At 36.8% G+C, this 17,984-nt stretch overlaps 1 protein-coding gene across 1 annotated transcript in view; it reads left to right on the forward strand.

Annotated features, from left to right (window-relative positions):
- Nucleotides 1–17,984, forward strand: part of LOC111142438 (SMAD family member 4) — a 53,553-nt gene that overhangs the window by 6,315 nt on the left and 29,254 nt on the right. Inside the window, exons 2-4 of the mRNA XM_022495568.1 lie at nt 11,605–11,983; nt 12,802–12,976; nt 13,416–13,445. Coding sequence (XP_022351276.1) covers nt 11,735–11,983; nt 12,802–12,976; nt 13,416–13,445 — 454 coding nt within the window. The 5' untranslated portion in view covers nt 11,605–11,734. The remainder of the gene's footprint in view (nt 1–11,604; nt 11,984–12,801; nt 12,977–13,415; nt 13,446–17,984) is intronic.

Here is a 17,984-nt window from a genome sequence, read left to right on the forward strand (position 1 = left end):
ATTTTTACTTAAAAGAATTGTAGTTACTTAGACTTGGATATTTGTCAGGTATTTTCTTGAAAATTAGTGAAGTGGGCCTGACACTCAGGGAGAATAACTAGTTGTTGCTAATGATAAAATATCTTTCAGGTGAAAATTTTAGATTTGAAAATTTGTGTCTGCCACATGGGCTGGCCCTCTGCGTAATACTTAAAAGACTTTTCTGATGACATTGGTGGTGATATTAATGAATGTAATTTTAAAAAATTATATATTGTGTAAGGAAACGTTGTTAGCATTTGGAAGATCTTTATAATTCATTGAACCAGTTTTTTTTTAAGATTTTATTTATGTATTTGACAGAGAGAAAGAGAGATCACAAGCAGGGGGAAAAACAGGTAGAGGGAGAAGCAGGCTCCCCAGTGATCAAGGAGCCAGATGTGGGGCTTGATCCCAGCACCCTGGGATTATGACCTCAGCTGAAGGCAGACTCTTTTTTTTTTTTTTTTTTTTAAAGATTTTCATTATTCATTTACAGAGAGAGAGATCACAAGTAGGCAGAGAGGCAGGCAGAGAGAGAGAGAGAGAGAGGGAGAAGCAGGCTCCCCGCGGAGCAGAGAGCCCTACACGGGGCTCGATCCCAGGACCCCGAGATCATGACTTGAGCCGAAGGCAGAGGCTTCCACTGAGCCACCCAGGCACCCCCAAAGAACCAGTTTTTTCCAGAGACAAATGCATGATATTACAAGATCATGCGTGGGCAGGAGATCCATTCAAAGTACAATGTACACCAATGGATCTTAATGTAACAGAGCCAAGAAGTTCATTGATACAGTTTCAGATTCTACATTGTAGCTAACCTTTAAGGATTGCCATTTGTTGCATTTTTGTGTTGAATAAAAGATGAATAACCATGATTATCTAAAAAGGCCACTAAAATACTTCTCTCTTTTCCAAGTATGTATGTATGTGAGGCACATTTTCTTCATGTACTTTAACTGAAATAATATATCCGAACAGATTGAATCCAGAAACAAATATGAGAATCCAGATGTCTTCTTTTAAGTTAGACATTAAAGAAATTAGCAAAAATGGAAAACAGTGTAACTCTGAATATTAATATTTTTGTGTTTTGGAAAGTAGTTATTTTTTCATAAAACATTAATTATATTAACAGATACTGGATTTCTTATTATTTTAAATTAATTTGATAAAATACATATTTAAATACCTTTTAGTTTTAGACCATAAACAAAAGCTATTTGGAATCTCAGTAATTAGGAATGTAAATAAGGAAACCTGAGACCAGAGAGTGACAACTGCTATTTTAAAGTAACTAATTACCTGTATTACTGACTAGATTACTGATTGGTTCCAATTTTTATGTGGTTTGTATTATATCATTGTTATTTCTGAGAATTTTAATTTAATTTTTGTTTAGTAATTATGTACTGGGAAACATGTAGCAGTCAGACTTGTCAAAAGGGGAATTTATTGTCTTGGTCTGAAAATAGAGCTGGCCTCAGAGTGCTGGATCTTGGTCACAACCAGCCGGTATCATCAGGACTCTTTGTTTTGGCTTTGCTTTTTTTTTTTTTTTTTTTTTGGTAAGATTTTATTTATCTATTTGACACAGAGAGAGAGAGGGTGCATGCACAAGCAGGGAGAGCTGCAGGCAGAGGGAGAGGGAGAAGCAGACTCCCTGCTGAGCAGGGAGCCCCATGTGTGAGCTTGATCCCAGGTCCCTGGTATCATGACCTGAGCCAAAGGCAGATGCTTAACCAACTGAGCCACACAGGTGCCCCATCAGACTTTTTTCTTTTCTTTCCTTTCCTTTCCTTTTTTTTTTTTTTTTTTTTTTTGGATTGAGGTATAACTGACATACAATACCCTGTGAGTTTCAGGTGTACATCATGGTGATTTGATATTTTTATACATTACAAAATTATCCCCAGAGAAAGTCTAGTTACAAAGTTAATGTTTAAATAAGATTTTTAAAGCTGAAGCCTGGTATACCAATATCACATTTACCCAAGACCTATGGGTGTACAAGAAGCACATCTCTAAATTTGTCTCTTGCAGTTCATCTTAAGAGTTGTAACAAAAAAATTCTTTCTGTTTGATTGTATCATTCGCATCTCAGATTTTATAATCATTAATACATATGTACATAATCCTTTGTACTCTTGGGAGTGCTTCTCCAGTTACTCTCAGTTTACGGAAACCCAATTTTCAGACCTCCCTCTGTTTAGAATCTAGGCTATAACTTCTGGTTTAGGCAGTTGAACTGAGCCTGCCCATTTTGTTTTCTGCTTATAAGCCTAGACTGCCTATACTGAGAATTTCTTTCTGATGATATTTCACTGGGCCAGGTTTTTTTTTTTTTTCCATGTTAAACGTAAGCATTTATCTCGTAGTCCCATATTTAGTCTATTGCATTGACCAAAATACCTATAACTTCTAGAAAATATACTTGTATATTTTGTTTTACATATGTAATACTGCCAGTAATTCAAAAGTAAACAGACATCTGAGAAATAAAGTCAACATTCTTTTTTTTTTTAAGATTTTATTTATTTATTTGACAGACAAAGATCACAAGTAGGCAGAGAGGCAGGCAGAGAGAGAGGAAGGGAAGCAGGCTCTCTGCTGAGCAGAGAGCCTGATGCGGAGCTCCATCCCAGGACCCTGGGATCATGACCTGAGCCAAAAGCAGAGGATTTAACCCACTGAGCCACCCAGGCGTCCCAAAAGTCAACGTTCTTTAACTAAAGTTTATGAATTCCCGTAAGAACTTCTCAGGCCAAGCACTCAACTTTTTTGATTTTAGAGAGTTTATTTATTTATTTATGAGTGATAGCAGGCACGCATGCACCTGCGCATACAGAGGGGAGGAGCAGAGGGAGAGGGAGACTCCCAAGCAGACTCCTTGCTGAGTGCAGAGCCCTAGGTGGGGCTTGATCTCAGTCCTGAGGTCACAACCTGAGTCGAAACCAGGAGTTGGAAGCTTAACCAACTATGCCACCCAGGCGCCCCCAATTTAGGGAGTATCTTAACTAGCCTGGTTATCTGGCTTTGTAGTCCATGGAATGCCTTTTAGAGCTGTGGTTACTAATAGGCAATAGCTTATGATTAATAGCAAGGCTAGAGACAAAACACACAATAGGTAGACAGATAAAAGTATGAACCTCTGTCCTTTTGCTAACTTTTTACCTTCTATTACCCCTGTCACCGTAGGATGGTTTGTTCTATCTTTACATAATATCTGTATTTTAGAGACTTTTGAATAGGCTTAACTTTTCTTTTTTTAAAATTTTTATTAACATATAATGTGTTATTAGCCCCAGTGGTACAGGTCTGTGAATCACCAGGTTTACACACTTCACAGCACTCACCATAGCACATACCCTCCCCAATGTCCATAACCCAACCACCCTCTCCCTACCCCCCTTCCCCTAGCAACCCCCAGGCTTAACTTTTCTACTGAGCTCGTCAAACTCAGTGTATTTAAAACTGAATATGTTACTTAACCCTTTAAAATCTTCTATTCTTGGGGTGCCTGGGTGGCTCGGTGTGTTAGGCCTCTGCTTTCAGCTCAGATCATGATCTCAGGGACCTGGGGTCGAGCCCTGCATTGGGCTCTCTGCTCAGCGGGGAGCCTGCTTCCCTCTCTCTCTCTGCCTGCCTCTCTGCCTACTTGTGATCTCTCTCTCTGTCAAATAAATAAATAAAAATCTTTAAAGATTAAAAAAAATAAAATCTTTTATTCTTTCTTCATCATTCAGTTAACTGTGGAATAGGTCCTCTTTGATTGTCCCTTCTTTTCACCTCTTATGCTTAGTTGATTAAAAAAAAACCTAGTCTTTTCTACTTAGAGATATTGATTCCCCCTTTGTTTCTATTGCCCATATCCCTCATCTAGAGCCTATCACTTTTCTGATCACTGTTGCCTAACTAGTTTTGCTTCCCTTTCCAAAGTTATTTTCCATGCTTTCAATTACAGTTTTCTTTCTAATGCAAATCTAATGCCACTTTTCCTTCCTTTTTCCTGTGATGAACCTACTCTAAAGAAAATCTGCACTCTTATCCCTCTGCTTTTCCTGATTTTCCTTCAGCCTGGCAAATTCTTATTCACATGTGGTAGTTACTAGTATTATTCCACCAGTATTCTTTTTTTTTTTTTTAAATTTTATTTACTTATTTGACAGAGATCACAAGTAGGCAGAGAGGCAGGCAGAGAGAGAGGAGGGGAAGCAGGCTCCCTGCTGAGGAGAGAGTCTGCCTGATGCTGGGCTCAATCCCAGGACCCCTGGATCATGACCTGAGCTGAAGGCAGAGGCTTTAACCACTAAGCCACCCAGGTGCCCCTCCACCAGTATTCTTTTGGCTCTCTGCACTTCTCTGTCTTCCTTCCCCACATTAATTTAAGCATAGCTCAGGATATCCCAGTTTCGGCACTACTGACATTTTGGGCTGACTAAATTTTTGTCACAGGGTGTGGTCCTGTGCTTTGCAGGATGTTTAGAAGCAGCTCTGGCCTTTACTACTTGATACCAGTAGTTCTCTGCTTCCCACCTCCCCATCCAGTTGTGACAAGCAAAAATGTCTTCAGATATCGCTAAAGTCCCCTGAGGGACAGAGTATTCGTGGTTGAGAACCACTGGCATGGCCTTATGATGTTGGCCAATCAAATGTGAGCAGAAGCGAGACTTCAAGAGACAGTGCATGAGTTAGCCTGTCTTTCCCCCAGCCATTTGAGGACATAAGTAGTGATGGAGCCTTAGCCTAATTCTTGAAAGATGATAGTGAGCAGTGATCTGTTTATCTGTGACGGACTGATAGTTTAGCTTATGCAGGAAATCTTTGTTTTAAGCTACTGATATTTTTGTGTTTGGTTGTTGCTGCAATGTAGCATAGCCTGGCCTTATTGCTAAACCATGGTAAGACTTATCTTACCTCTGGACGTCCCATCCTTTCTTATTTATAGTCCCAAATCAATTTAATAGCCACCTCTATTCTCATCTCTTACTTAGTATAGTAGTAGGTTTGGATCTTCTAGATTGGTGGTTCTCAATGGAGTAAGTACTTTACTGTAAGGGATGTTGTGGAAATTAGAGAAGCATTGGTAGATGGGGGACAAGGGATGCCATCCTATGATGTGAGGAACTGTGAAGAATTACCATGCATCCCATAATACTTTCACATGCCCCAGAAATTCATGTAGAAGGTTAATATGTAATTAATTATCCAACCCCATCTTTTTTTTTTTTTAAATAAAGATTTTATCCATTTATTTGAGAAAGAGACCACAAGCAGGGGCAAGGGCAGAGGGAGAGGGAGAAGCAGACTCCCCCCTAAGCAGGGAGCCTCATGTGGGGCTCTGTCTCAAGACCCAAGGATTATGACCTGAGCTGAAGGCAAACACCCAACCGAGCCACACAGGTGCCCCTAACTCCCATCTTAATATATACTCATTTTTTCAGGAATTAAGTTTCTCTTATTTCTTTTTCTTAAATTGAAGTTATTTGGAATTTTGTTAAGAATTCAGTGTTTGGGGAAATCCATGTCACCATCTGCAGTGCTATTGTGCTATTTGAGTTGCCAGAACAACACACCTGTCTTGGAAGGTCTGAATTTGTCATAATTAAGCTGTCATAATTACGATGATTCTACACTAAGTGCAAATATCATGCCTGAACAATTTTTTTTAAGTATGCTCCAATGTAGGGCTTGAATTCATGACCCTGAGATTAAGACATGAGCTGAGATCAAGAGTTGGACACTTAACTGACTGAGCCACCCAGGTGCCCCATGCCTGGGCATTTTTATTGAAATGCACACTTTATTATATATTAATCTTTTTCTCCTTTATGTTACAATTAAGGCATTGTTAAATTTAAAAAATGTATGTACATATGTTAGAACTTTGTTTCAGGATGGCTAAGAGGGGGTAGTATAAATTATTTTTTACAAAAATGGGATGTTTGATAGAGTTGAGAACCACTTTCTGATTATGTGCTACTTGTTTTTTGTCTCTGGAGTGCTTTGCGCGTACTAGTAGATACAGTATTTGTTGAATTGGTCAATTATGGTTCCCAGATTACTTTTCATACAGTGTTGCAATTTGTTTACCATAGAGAATCTGTAAAGTTGGCAAGGCAAGAGTTTGTTCCCATTTTACAGAGAGAATTGAAAGACATACTGACTTGCCCTATCATACTGCTAGAGTTTTAATCAGAACTCACAAATTTATTTATACCATTCTAGTACTTTTGTGTATCATTGCATACCACTCTTTTTTTTTTTTTTTTTTTTTTTTAGATTTTATTTGAGAGAGACAGAGAGCACAAATTGGGGAATGGGAGGGGCAGAAGGAGAGGGAGAAGCAGACTCTCCACTGAGTGGGGAGCCTGATGAGCCTGATTCTGAGCTGGATCCCAGGATACCGAGATGATGACCTGAGCTGAAGTCAGACGCTTGACCTACTGAGCCAACTCTGTCATTGCATATCACTCTTAAAAAATTATTATCTAGAGCTGTTTAATGTAGGAAAACATCTATATGCCTCTGTTGGCATTATTTTTTATGCAGGGAACTTTATGTTTTAGGCACTTGTCATAGGAGTAGAACAGGCATAAAATCAAGAAAGAATGTGGTGTTTGAGGAAGTGAGGATTTTTTTTTTTTTAAAGATTTTATTTATTTATTTGACACAGAAAGAGTGAGCACAGGCAGGGGCAGTGGCAGACAGAGAGAGATGGAGAAGCAGGTTCCCTGCAGAGCAGGGGATATGGGACTTGATTCTAGGACCCTGGGATCATGACCTGAGTTGTAGGCAGTCACTCAACCAACTGAGCCACTCAGGTGCCAAGTGAAGACAGTTTTATCAGTTTTCAAAGAAATGTGCAATTAAAGCTTTAGGCCCCCATATAGCTTAAGTTTTAGGGATGGTAACATCTGAGTGTGGTGAAATAGTTACAGTCAAACATTGTAATTACATTTTAAATTAGCATAAATCTTTTGGAAAGTAGTATCAGAAATGAATTCAACAACAAAAGTATTTATAGCCTTTAAAATTTGTTGCAAGGAAATGCCACAGAATAAAAAAGCTAGTCAGTCTGTGTTTGCCTTGTATATATCAGGAGCTGTGCATGGTGCTGGGAATTTCTAAGGTGAAAAAGTTTTGCTGTTTTCTTGAACTTCTAGATTTGTGGCAACAGAGTATGAGACAAATACCTAATCAAATAACTGTAATGTGTTGAGTTGTAATTGGGGTGTGTTTTATTTTTTATTTTTTTTATCATTTTTTAAAATTTATTTTCAGCATAACATTATTCATTGTTTTTGTTTTTGTTTTTTTTAAGATTTTATTTATTTATTTGACAGAGAGATCACAAGTAGACGGAGAGGCAGGCAGAGAGAGAGAGAGAGGGAAGCAGGCTCCCTGCTGAGCAGAGAGCCCGATGCGGGACTCGATCCCAGGACCCTGAGATCATGACCCGAGCCGAAGGCAGCGGCTTAACCCACTGAGCCACCCAGGCGCCCCTATTCATTGTTTTTGTACCACACCCAGTGCTCCATGCAGTCCGTGCCCTCTCTAATACCCACCACCTGGTTCTCCCAACCTCCCACCCCGCCACCTCTTCAAACCCTTCAGATTGTTTTTCAGAGTCCATAGTCTCTCATTATTCACCTCCCCTTCCAATTTCTGGGGTGTGTTTTAAATTTGAGGGAGGGCATAATGAACATACCAGGGAATACAAAGTAAACACACCAGGAAAGTCATTCTCCAGGATTAGGGGAGAGACATTTAAGCTGCATTTTGAAGGGTAACTAGGACTTACTCAGATAGATAAAATGAGACTGGATGTTTTAGGCAAAAGGAATAGCATGGACATGCATCTGAAAGCACATACAGAAACATATTCATTTGACAATAAAAAGCACTTACATGTCCTAGGATTTGGGCATGTATGATGAAGAAGACAAGTATAATCTCTGTACCATAGATCTTTCAGTCTAGATATTAAAATTGTTATGAGGTTGGCACTCAGAGATTTCAAACTGGTGGTTCTCTTGGGCCAGATTTGAGTTGAAGGTGTGTTTTGTTTGGCATACCCAGTGGCTTTTCTCTCTCCCTTTTCCTTCCTCCCCTTTCTCTGCAAATAAGTTGCTGATACTTAAAAATGAGATTTCATACCCGAATGAGCATTGAAGATCTGGCAGCAGTGGGCTAGTGTTTTTATATGCTGCTTCCACGGGAAGTAAACAGTGGCTGCCTACTTGAGATGGCTGTGCACTTGTGGTCCTCAGTACTTTTCTTTAAACCTGACACATTTTATTCATTTATATAATTTGCCAGGCTCCTATATGCCTTTGAGTTGTGAGCCTTGGATGAGTCATTTACTTCTGTCCTTGCCCTTCTAAATTTTCTTTGACATATTTTAGTAGGAGAAATACAGAAAAATGCACATTGTGTTTTAGAAAAATAACTGTTCAACTGAAAGAGGAATCAACATAAAGAATATGGAATTCAAATATCAGCCAACAGATTTAGACTCTATTTTTTATCTATCTAATTCCTGTTTCCTTAATCATGTGCTTTGAGTTTGGTAATAATACATGTGACATTACACTAAGAAAACAAACTTCTGGGCTTTCAGAGGGCTTTGTTTTATCTGTAAGAACCATATAAAAGAATCTGGAATAAACACTGAAAGAATGTGTAAAAAAAGCTCCTTTTAAGGTAATCATTTTAGTATCCAAACTATAAACACTAAACATTTTAGTACTCAGTCTATAGCTTCCTTTTCATTTTCTTTTATTTTGTTAAAGATTTTAGTTATTTATTTGACAGAGAGAGCGAGCACAGGTAGGCAGAGTGGCAGGCAGAGGGAGAGGGAGAAGCAGGCTCTCCACCGAGCAGGGAGCCCAATTTGGGGCTTGATCCCAGGACTATGGGATCACGACCTAAGCCAAAGGCAGATGCTTAATGGACTGAGCCACCCAGGTGCCCCTCCTTTTTATTTTTAAAGTAGGCTCCATACCCAGCCTGGGGCTTGAACTCATGACCCTGAGATCAAAGAGTTATATGTTCTGTCAACTGAGCCAGCTAGGTGCCCTTTTAGTTGCTTTTTACTGAACATTATGTGCTAGGCACTTCATGTAGATTTTCTTCTTTGAGCTCTGTATATACCTTTTAATCCAGATTCAGAGAGTTTAACTTAATTTGTCCAACTACTTAGTGTGAGAGCTAAGATTCTAATCTAGATCTCTGACTCCCAACTCCCCCCACCACCCCAGGCAGGTGATCTTGGGTTATTCCTTCAACATGTATTTACTGAATGTGGGCAAATGCTTACTATTCCAAGGTATAAGAAAACTGCTTCTTTGCATTGGGCTTATAATTAGTTGAAGAGAGGCATTTATGTAAAATAGGTAACCGTAGAGGAGAACATGAATTACATACCAAGTGATTGATAGAAATGCCAAGGTGGCTCAAAACTACAACAGCATCAGGGAGAATAGGAAGGAGGAGACTGCTCGGAATGACTAAGGTAGAAAATCATGTAAGTCTGTGAGAGGATGTGAGGATAATGAATGAGAGAGGTAGGTCAGAGATGATTTACCACGCTGTCCAGTGCTGGGTAGTTGAGTAGAATTAATGCTTCATGAGCAGAGGTTATCAGAAGAGGAACAGGCTTTGGTAGAGACTGATGAGTTAGTTTTTGTTTGGTTGGTTGGTTTTGTGTTTTTGTAAGCTCAGCGGCCATTGTGGGACTTGAACTCACAACCCTGAAATCAAGAGTGGCTTGCTCTAGCAAATAAGCCAGCCAGGCACCTTGGTGGGGGATAGATTTTTAATGATTCAAGTAAATAGCAAAAGAAATTAAAATAATAAGCATGGAATACAATATCATCACCAAACAAATAAAAAACAGTTCAGCATAAGGTGTAGTCTCCACTCCAGGTTTATCGCATTTATTCTTAGGCTGATGGCCTTTTCTTATTCCATGTGAGATCTTAAGGTTAGATAAGTTACTTTAGTTTTGTGCATATTGAATGGATTCTTCATTAATACAATTTTCTGTATTTTGATTTCTTTTGAAAATAATTTACCTCACTGCTTTTACAAGTAAAATCTTTTGAGGAATTCAGTGGTCTCTTATTTTAATGATAACTTTATTAAGATATAATTCATGTACTCTAAAATTCACTCTTTTAAAATGTATAATTCAGTGGTTTTCACTATAGTGGCAGAGTTGTGCAGCCATCACCACTATCTATTTTAGAACATTTCATTATCCCCAAAAGAACCTCCATACCCATTAGCAGTCATTTCTTGTTTCCCTTTCCCCTAGCCTCTGGCAACCACTGATCTACTTTTTTCTGTATGCATTTGCCTATAATGATAATTCATATAAATGGGATGGCTTTTTTTTTTCCCCATAAGATTTTATTTATTTATTAGAGAGAGAGACAAAGATGGAGCATGGTCATGGGGGAGGAGGCAGAGGGAGAGGGAGAAGCAGACTTCCCCCTGAGCAGGGAGTCTGACACAGGGCTCAATCCCAGGACCCTGAGATCATGACCTGAGCCATAGGCAGATGCTGAACTGACTGAGCCACCCAGGCACCCCATTGTAATGTACTGGCTTTATTCACTTAGCATGTTTTCCAGGTTCATTCATGTTATACCATGTATCAGTACTTCATTCTTTTTTATGACTGAATAATACTCCATTGTATAGATATACTCATTTATGTAGTCATCAGTAAATGGACATTTGTACTGCACTTTTGGGCTATTATGAATGATACTGCCATGTACATTTACATATACTTTTTTGTGTGGACATAGGATTTCGGTAATCCTGGGTAGAATTGCCAAGAGTGGAATTCCTGGGTTATATAGTAACTCTGTTTAACATTTCGAGGAATTTTCAGACTACTTTTCAAAGTGACAATACTATTTTGGAGTCCCACAAGCAGTGGATGTTGGCTCCATTTCTCCACTTCCTCACCAATGCTTATTATTGTCTACTCTTTTGATTTATTTAATGTAGTGAATGTAAAGTAGTATCTCCTTGTGGTTTTGATTTCCCTAATGAGTAATGATGTTTGAGTGTCTTTCATAGCTTATTGGCTGTTCTTTGGAGAAATGGGTATTAAGTCCTTTGTCCATTTAAAAATTTGTATTCATCTTTTTATTGTTGTCAGTGGTCTCTTTAAAAAGATGGGTGTTTTTAAACTTATAAACGGCATTTTGTAACAGGTGATGGTAAATTTTTCATGTGAATTAGTGGTAGACTTTTAGGTTTAAGTAGTTGTTAAGTTCTGGTCTTCATTAGCATTCATTTTAAAAAGTCTTTTTAAGATTTAACTTTAGGGTGACTGGTTCAGTCCACAAGACCTGACTGAGCATGCTTATATAATAAGAAGATTTAGATTTAATATTTTTTGGAATGTCAAAAACAGCACCATTTTAATTTATTTAAAACTCTAAGCACCAAATTTAAATTATGTGTGTTGACTCTTTGACTTAACTGGAGCATTTCCATCTTTTCCCAAGTAATTGAATCTACTTTGTGAAATGTGTTTTAATGTCTATGTCTCATTTTTTTTAGGTTATCCCGAATACCACATGCTTAATAATTTTCCTTGCAACGTTAGCCATTGTTTTTCACTGCCTCCAAAAGATCAAAATTTCTCCGGAAATTGGAGACATATTTGATTTAAAAGAAATAACTTTAACAAATGGACAATATGTCTATTACAAATACACCGACAAGTAACGATGCCTGTCTGAGCATTGTCCATAGTTTGATGTGCCATAGACAAGGCGGAGAGAGTGAAACATTTGCAAAAAGAGCAATTGAAAGTTTGGTAAAGAAGCTGAAAGAGAAAAAAGATGAATTGGATTCTTTAATAACAGCTATAACTACAAATGGAGCTCATCCTAGCAAATGTGTTACCATACAGAGGACATTGGATGGGAGGCTTCAGGTTAGTCTTGTCTGAGAGTTTTTCTGTGTCTTTTGTAGTGGCAGATTAAAAAATTCTTGCTTCCTCTTAATTGCTATTAGATAACGTAATGTCTGCGCCGTCTCTTCAGATACTGTACATCCTGCAGCGGTGTGTGTTACGGGAATCTATGAAGAATATATTCTTCATATAACAAAGATATATCATAAAAGATTTTTTAATGTTCTAAGAAAAAAATTCAATGTAGAAAATTTGGAAAATTAAAAAGCAGAAGAAACCCCATACCTTTAGCACTTTGGTATTCATCTTTGTAGCTTTTTTCCTTCTTTTTTTGAAATTTTATGTACATTTTAAAAACTGAGTTATAATTGGCCCTTTTATAATTTGGACGTCTGATATTGTATGCTTGGTACTTGTGTATGAAAAAGAACTCAAGCACATTTTGAAAACTCGGAGTTAAAAGCTTGTATTTTATAAAATTTTTAATCTTTTCGTTTTTATGGATTACATTTTTTTAATAGAATTACATCATGTGTGTCCTGTGCTGAATATTTTTAAAGAAACATATAGAAATATTATGTCATTAGATTTAAAAATTTTATTTCTAGATTTTAGGAATGGTTATTCAACAAACTCAATACTTTTTTTTGCATTTTAAAAGCCTGAGCATGGATCTTAAAAAAATACCTTAGTTCATTAATGTTTCTCATTTATGAAATGGGGATTATAATACTGAGTTTGTAGGGTTGTAAGAATTAAATTGAGAACATATATAAAGTGCCTTATTTAATGTGTAATGTGTAACTGATGATCAATAAGTTGTTGTCTATCTTTCCTAGGTGGCAGGTCGGAAGGGATTTCCTCATGTGATCTATGCCCGTCTCTGGAGGTGGCCTGATCTTCACAAAAATGAACTCAAACATGTTAAATATTGTCAGTATGCGTTTGACTTAAAATGTGATAGTGTCTGTGTGAATCCATATCACTACGAACGAGTTGTATCACCTGGAATTGGTGAGTAGGCTTTGCTTTTATCCTCAGATGCACAAAAGGAAAAGATCTCAGTAGTGTTTTAATTTTTCTACATTAAATTATAAATTTGGGTATAGCTCAGGACTTCAACTAAGGTTAAAGAATCAGATATTTTTAATGACATATAAATATTTAAATTTGAACTTTAAAGTAGACTTGTATTTTTCTTTATTACTATGTATTCATTATAGTTCATAGTCTGCCCATTTAGAACCATGTTTTTGAAAAGTAAGGTGGAAGACATTATTGAATTGTTTATATACTATCAGATAGCATTTATACTATTCTTCTTGAATTGAAATGGTTCATGAAGTTTTGAATCTCTGAATTAAATTTACATTTTGTAATTTTAAATACAATGGAAATATTTTCATGGTAATGATTAATATTTCATTTTCTTTTCCTCTTTAAAAAAATTAAGATCTCTCAGGATTAACACTGCAAAGTAATGGTAGGTAATCTGTTTCTTGTAACTTTCTCTGTTTTCTTTTATTCTGTCCCCTCTGTTTTTTATTGTCCTAAAATTAGTTTGTGTGGGTGCTGGTAACATAAAACTTATAAGAAAAATACTTATTTGTTTGGAAATGTAAATTTTGGGGGAGCATGCGTCAGTACTTAAAATTGGATTTCAATAGGCTGGTGGTTCTTTGGATTTGAACTACCATTTATGTACTCAAGTGTTCTAAAAAATATGATACGGGAATATAAAACATATAAGAGAAGAGTTTTTTTTGAATTGGTAAAAAACTGGCTGTTTTGGAAGAAAATCTCAGAGAGCCAGTTTAAATGGGTATAAATACCTGTAATGTTCAGTAATTTGGAGTCATGTATAGCATGTCCTTTAGAAATACTAATATCCTAATTTTTCTTTGTTTCTCCCAAATTTATTTTTGTAAATGATAATTTTAAGTATGATTTAAAACTACATACATTAATTTTTTTTTCAGTCTTGTTACATTTTGAGTAAATAAAACAAGGCTACTTTCACTTTCATCTATGATCCAATTCTGTTTTAAAAAAAGGAGTGTGTTTTGAGTTAGGGAAATGAACTCAGTAGTGGGAGGGGTTTGTTTTTTAGTGTAATATTTGAGAACAGAGATCTGTTAAAACTTTAGTTTTGTTACTTAGAACATGTTAATGAACTAAAAGGTTTATAAGAAGTAATTAATTTGCAGAGCAACTCTGATAAAGAACCACCATTATCTTAGAAAGGTGTGCACTTGTTCTGGAGGGAAATTAGTGTGTTGGCACTTCTTGTTGCAGAATCTTAGAGGTGAGTCAGAAATACCATCTGGCCTTAAACAAAATTTAGGAAGAGCATGAAAGTCTACTTGTTTTTATTGTCCACTTTTCTTCCATGTCACTGTATAAGAGAAAGACTATAGTGCCTTTTGGTACTTGCTAAGGGTTAGATTTCTGAGAATAGTGGGTTGGTAATGTGGTTGTGGTCTGGGAAGGGTAGCTCTAAGACTGGTTAAATTCCTGCCTCTTTGCTACACAGATATTGATATTATGTCATTTATTTTCTTTGAAAGTAAATACCTTTCAGATCTTCACCATTCTCCATCCATGATTTTGGAAAATTATTCCTCAGTAGGGAGTAAGGATTGGGGGCCTATAGTGATATCTGTATCAGAATTTCCTTAGTGGGAGTGGTTGTGAGGAGCCAATTTTGAAGACTCATTACACCCCCGCCCCCCATCCTAACATGCTGCTGTTATGAGTAGGTGTCTTTGGTTGGATTGTGATAGGCTCTTTTTATTGACTCTAAGGTTGCTTTAGCCTTGCAGATCCCCCTAGTGGTGGTTTTTTTAAAGGCCGGCTTCAGTGGCTTATTTCCTCAGAAAACAATAGGGGTTTTTCACAGCCCCTTCTAGATTTGGACAGAGAAATAATACAAAGCCAGGTTAAAAAAAAAAAAAAAAAGTTCAGAAAATGAGATAATTCCTTCGCTTTTGAGTTGGAATTTTACGGTAATCATTTCCAGCCTATCACATACCTTTTGTGAAACTTTCCATGACCCCATCAGTCTGCATATTCATTTTAAGAAATATTAATGAGCATGTATTGCTTGGTAGTGTGTTAGGATCTAGGGACAATAGGGTAAAAGTAAGGTGTGTTTTCTCCACTCAAGGTAGCTCATAGTTTAGTGGAGGAAGGATAAGGTAAATTAAGACAGCAGTAGTAGCATCAGATAGTGCAGTGCTCTGTCTGCTGGTGGTGATGAAGAGCACTGACTTAGGGTGGGTTCAGTGGCTTCAGCTTTTGTGTCCCGTATACATTCCTTTACCTTTCATAGAACATTTTACAATTACATGTATGATTGCTCTAAAAGTATGGTTAAAGCATAACAGCTAACACTTGCTAAGTATACACTTTGTGCCTGGTACTGAGCTATATGAGTTACAAGTATTGTTTCATCATTCTCATTATACCCCCGCATGAAAGATGGCATTTTACACACTTGATTAGATGAAGATCAAGGTAGACAGCTAGGAGGAGCTGGATTAATATGTGCTCAATATTTGATATTTAAACAGTAGAAAAATATTGTAGAAAAGTCTAATTTCCATGAGGGCAGAGATTTTTCTTTTGTTTATTAATGTATTCCGGGTGCTAGAACAGTACCTGGAACATAGGTGCTCAATAAATATTTATTCAGTGAATGAATTTGTTGAATGCTAGTCCATAAAGAAAAATACTTAATAGTTTGGTATCTGTTATTCTGGACTTAAAAAATATATACTATATGTTTTTTAATTTTATTTTTTTGAATAGGCAATACATGGTCCATAAATCAAAATACTATAAAAAGGTATACAGTGAAAAGAAGTGCTCCCACCCCTGCCCCCATTCCCCCCTACCTCAGGTAATCACTTTTATTAGTTTCTGGTGTTTCCTTCCAGGATTTCTTTATGCAAAAATACATGTGTTATTTCCCTCCTTTCTTACATAAAAAGCATATTGTGCCCTTGTTCTGGACCTTGCTTTTTTAATTACAGTTTGTGATTTTTTTAAAACATGCATGTAATCATAGTGTACAGTAGTGTTTTGTAACCTACTTTTTTTCCCTCGGCAAAAGTATACTGCAGACATCTATCCTTGATCCTACAGTTTTACCTAAGGGACACGTTTTAAGTTATTTGACTAAAGAGACTTATAGTTGGGTAGAAGTCTCACACTTACCTTTGGGGAAGGTTTAGTCAATATATTAGGCAAGAAAATATTATGAGGCATAGCTCTTTAAAAGTAGAGTTTAGTCATTACGATTGTACATTAAGCTGAGAAGAGTCACCTGAAAAGCAAAAGTGATGAGTATCAAGTTGACCCACTATTTCCTCAAATCAATAGCTTTCTCCTTATGTGCTAGCAATACCAATATCTTGGTAAAAAGATCCTTGTCACAGTAATAACAAAAAATCCTAAAATATCCAGGAATTACATAGGGATGTCAGGATCTATATGAAGAAAATTACAGAACTTTGTTGAAGAGTATAATTTAAAAAAAAAGATTGGATAAATACAGTAATATCCACTTTGTGTCCCAAACAATTTTTTCTTTTATTTTTATAATTTGGCTAAGATTAGTGATGAGTGTTTGGGTCCAATTTTCTTACTGATATATAGTGATACGTTAAGCATCCTTTTAGTTATCTTTTTGTTTCTCTAGGATATTTTAAAGAAAAAGTTTTTGCAAAATCTTCATGACTTTTTTTTTTTAAATTTATTTATTTGAGGGAGAGAGAGTGCACGTGCATGCATGCGTGGGTGGAGGATGGGGAGAAGGAGAGAGAATCTTAAGCAGAGTCCGTGCTGAGTGTGGAGCTGCACACAGGGCTCTTATCTCACAACCCTAAAATCACAACCTGAGCTGAAACCAAGAGTCGGACGCTCAACCAACTGTACCATCCAGGTGCCCCTTCATGACTTTTGATGTATGAAGAAGCCCATAAGAGATTATATAGAAATTTGAACAGCAGTTTATTCTTAGTGCTTTGAAATAGTCTCATTAAAAAAAAAAAAAAAAAGTCCATGTTGGGGCACCTGGTTGGCTTAGTCGGTAGTTCATGTGACTCTTAATCTCAGGGTTGCGAGTTCAAGCCCTACTTTGGGGCTTTTTAAAGCCCCACTTTTTTAAAAAAAGGGGGCCAAGTAACAAATTGGTATTAATGTGTAATAAGTTTTTGCAAAAATTGACATAGGGAAAGACAAAGGGCGCCATATGTTGATTCTTAATAGAAAAGAGAATGTCTTATTGTGGACTATTTATTGACTGTTCTAAGAAGAGACTGTAGTATTGGAATTCAGTGGATTGTAAAATTCTGGGAGAGTGTTAGTTTAGAAGCAATGAAGAGTTGTTTGCTAAAGATAAAAAGCATACCCCAAAGCAGTAGCCTAAAACAAATAGGGAGGTTCTGGGCAGAGAATAGTTGACATCAGTGCAGTTTGTTTTCTTTTCTTTCTTAAAACAAAGGCAACCATTCCCTGGTTTGTTAAAGGAAAAGTGTTATGTTCTATCAGCTAGAGTTTAGGTTTGCTTATTAAGGTATAACCACATAGGTGAAAGATTTTGATTGAACTTTTTCACGTGTATTTGTCAAAGATCATTATTTGATTTGGGTTTTTAGAAGGAAATTTCAGTTTGACTTAGCATTTAGAATTTTTCTTTCTGGTTCTAACCCTATAGTGGACATTCAGTACTTTCACTTTCAAAGCATGTCGCTTAACAGTACGTCTAAATCCTGGAACTGGATAGCTATCAGATCCCATTCATATTTCTGCACTGTGAAATTAGCAAAAAGATATAGCCAAGTACTTGATCTCAGTTTTGTCTTCTTGTGGATAAACATTTTCCCCAGCTATTTACTTTTCACCTAACTCATGTATTTAAGATGGTTATTACTTCTAGGTTAGTCCAGAAACTAAGGAATACCTCTTGAGGACCATTGCTGGAAGTTGTTGAAATATAGTCTATAGTTTCAAATTTCAG

The sequence above is a fragment of the Enhydra lutris genome, unplaced genomic scaffold, assembly GCF_002288905.1.
Source record: "Enhydra lutris kenyoni isolate GAN:26980312 unplaced genomic scaffold, ASM228890v2 scaffoldscaffold8, whole genome shotgun sequence".
NCBI lineage: Eukaryota > Metazoa > Chordata > Mammalia > Carnivora > Mustelidae > Enhydra > Enhydra lutris.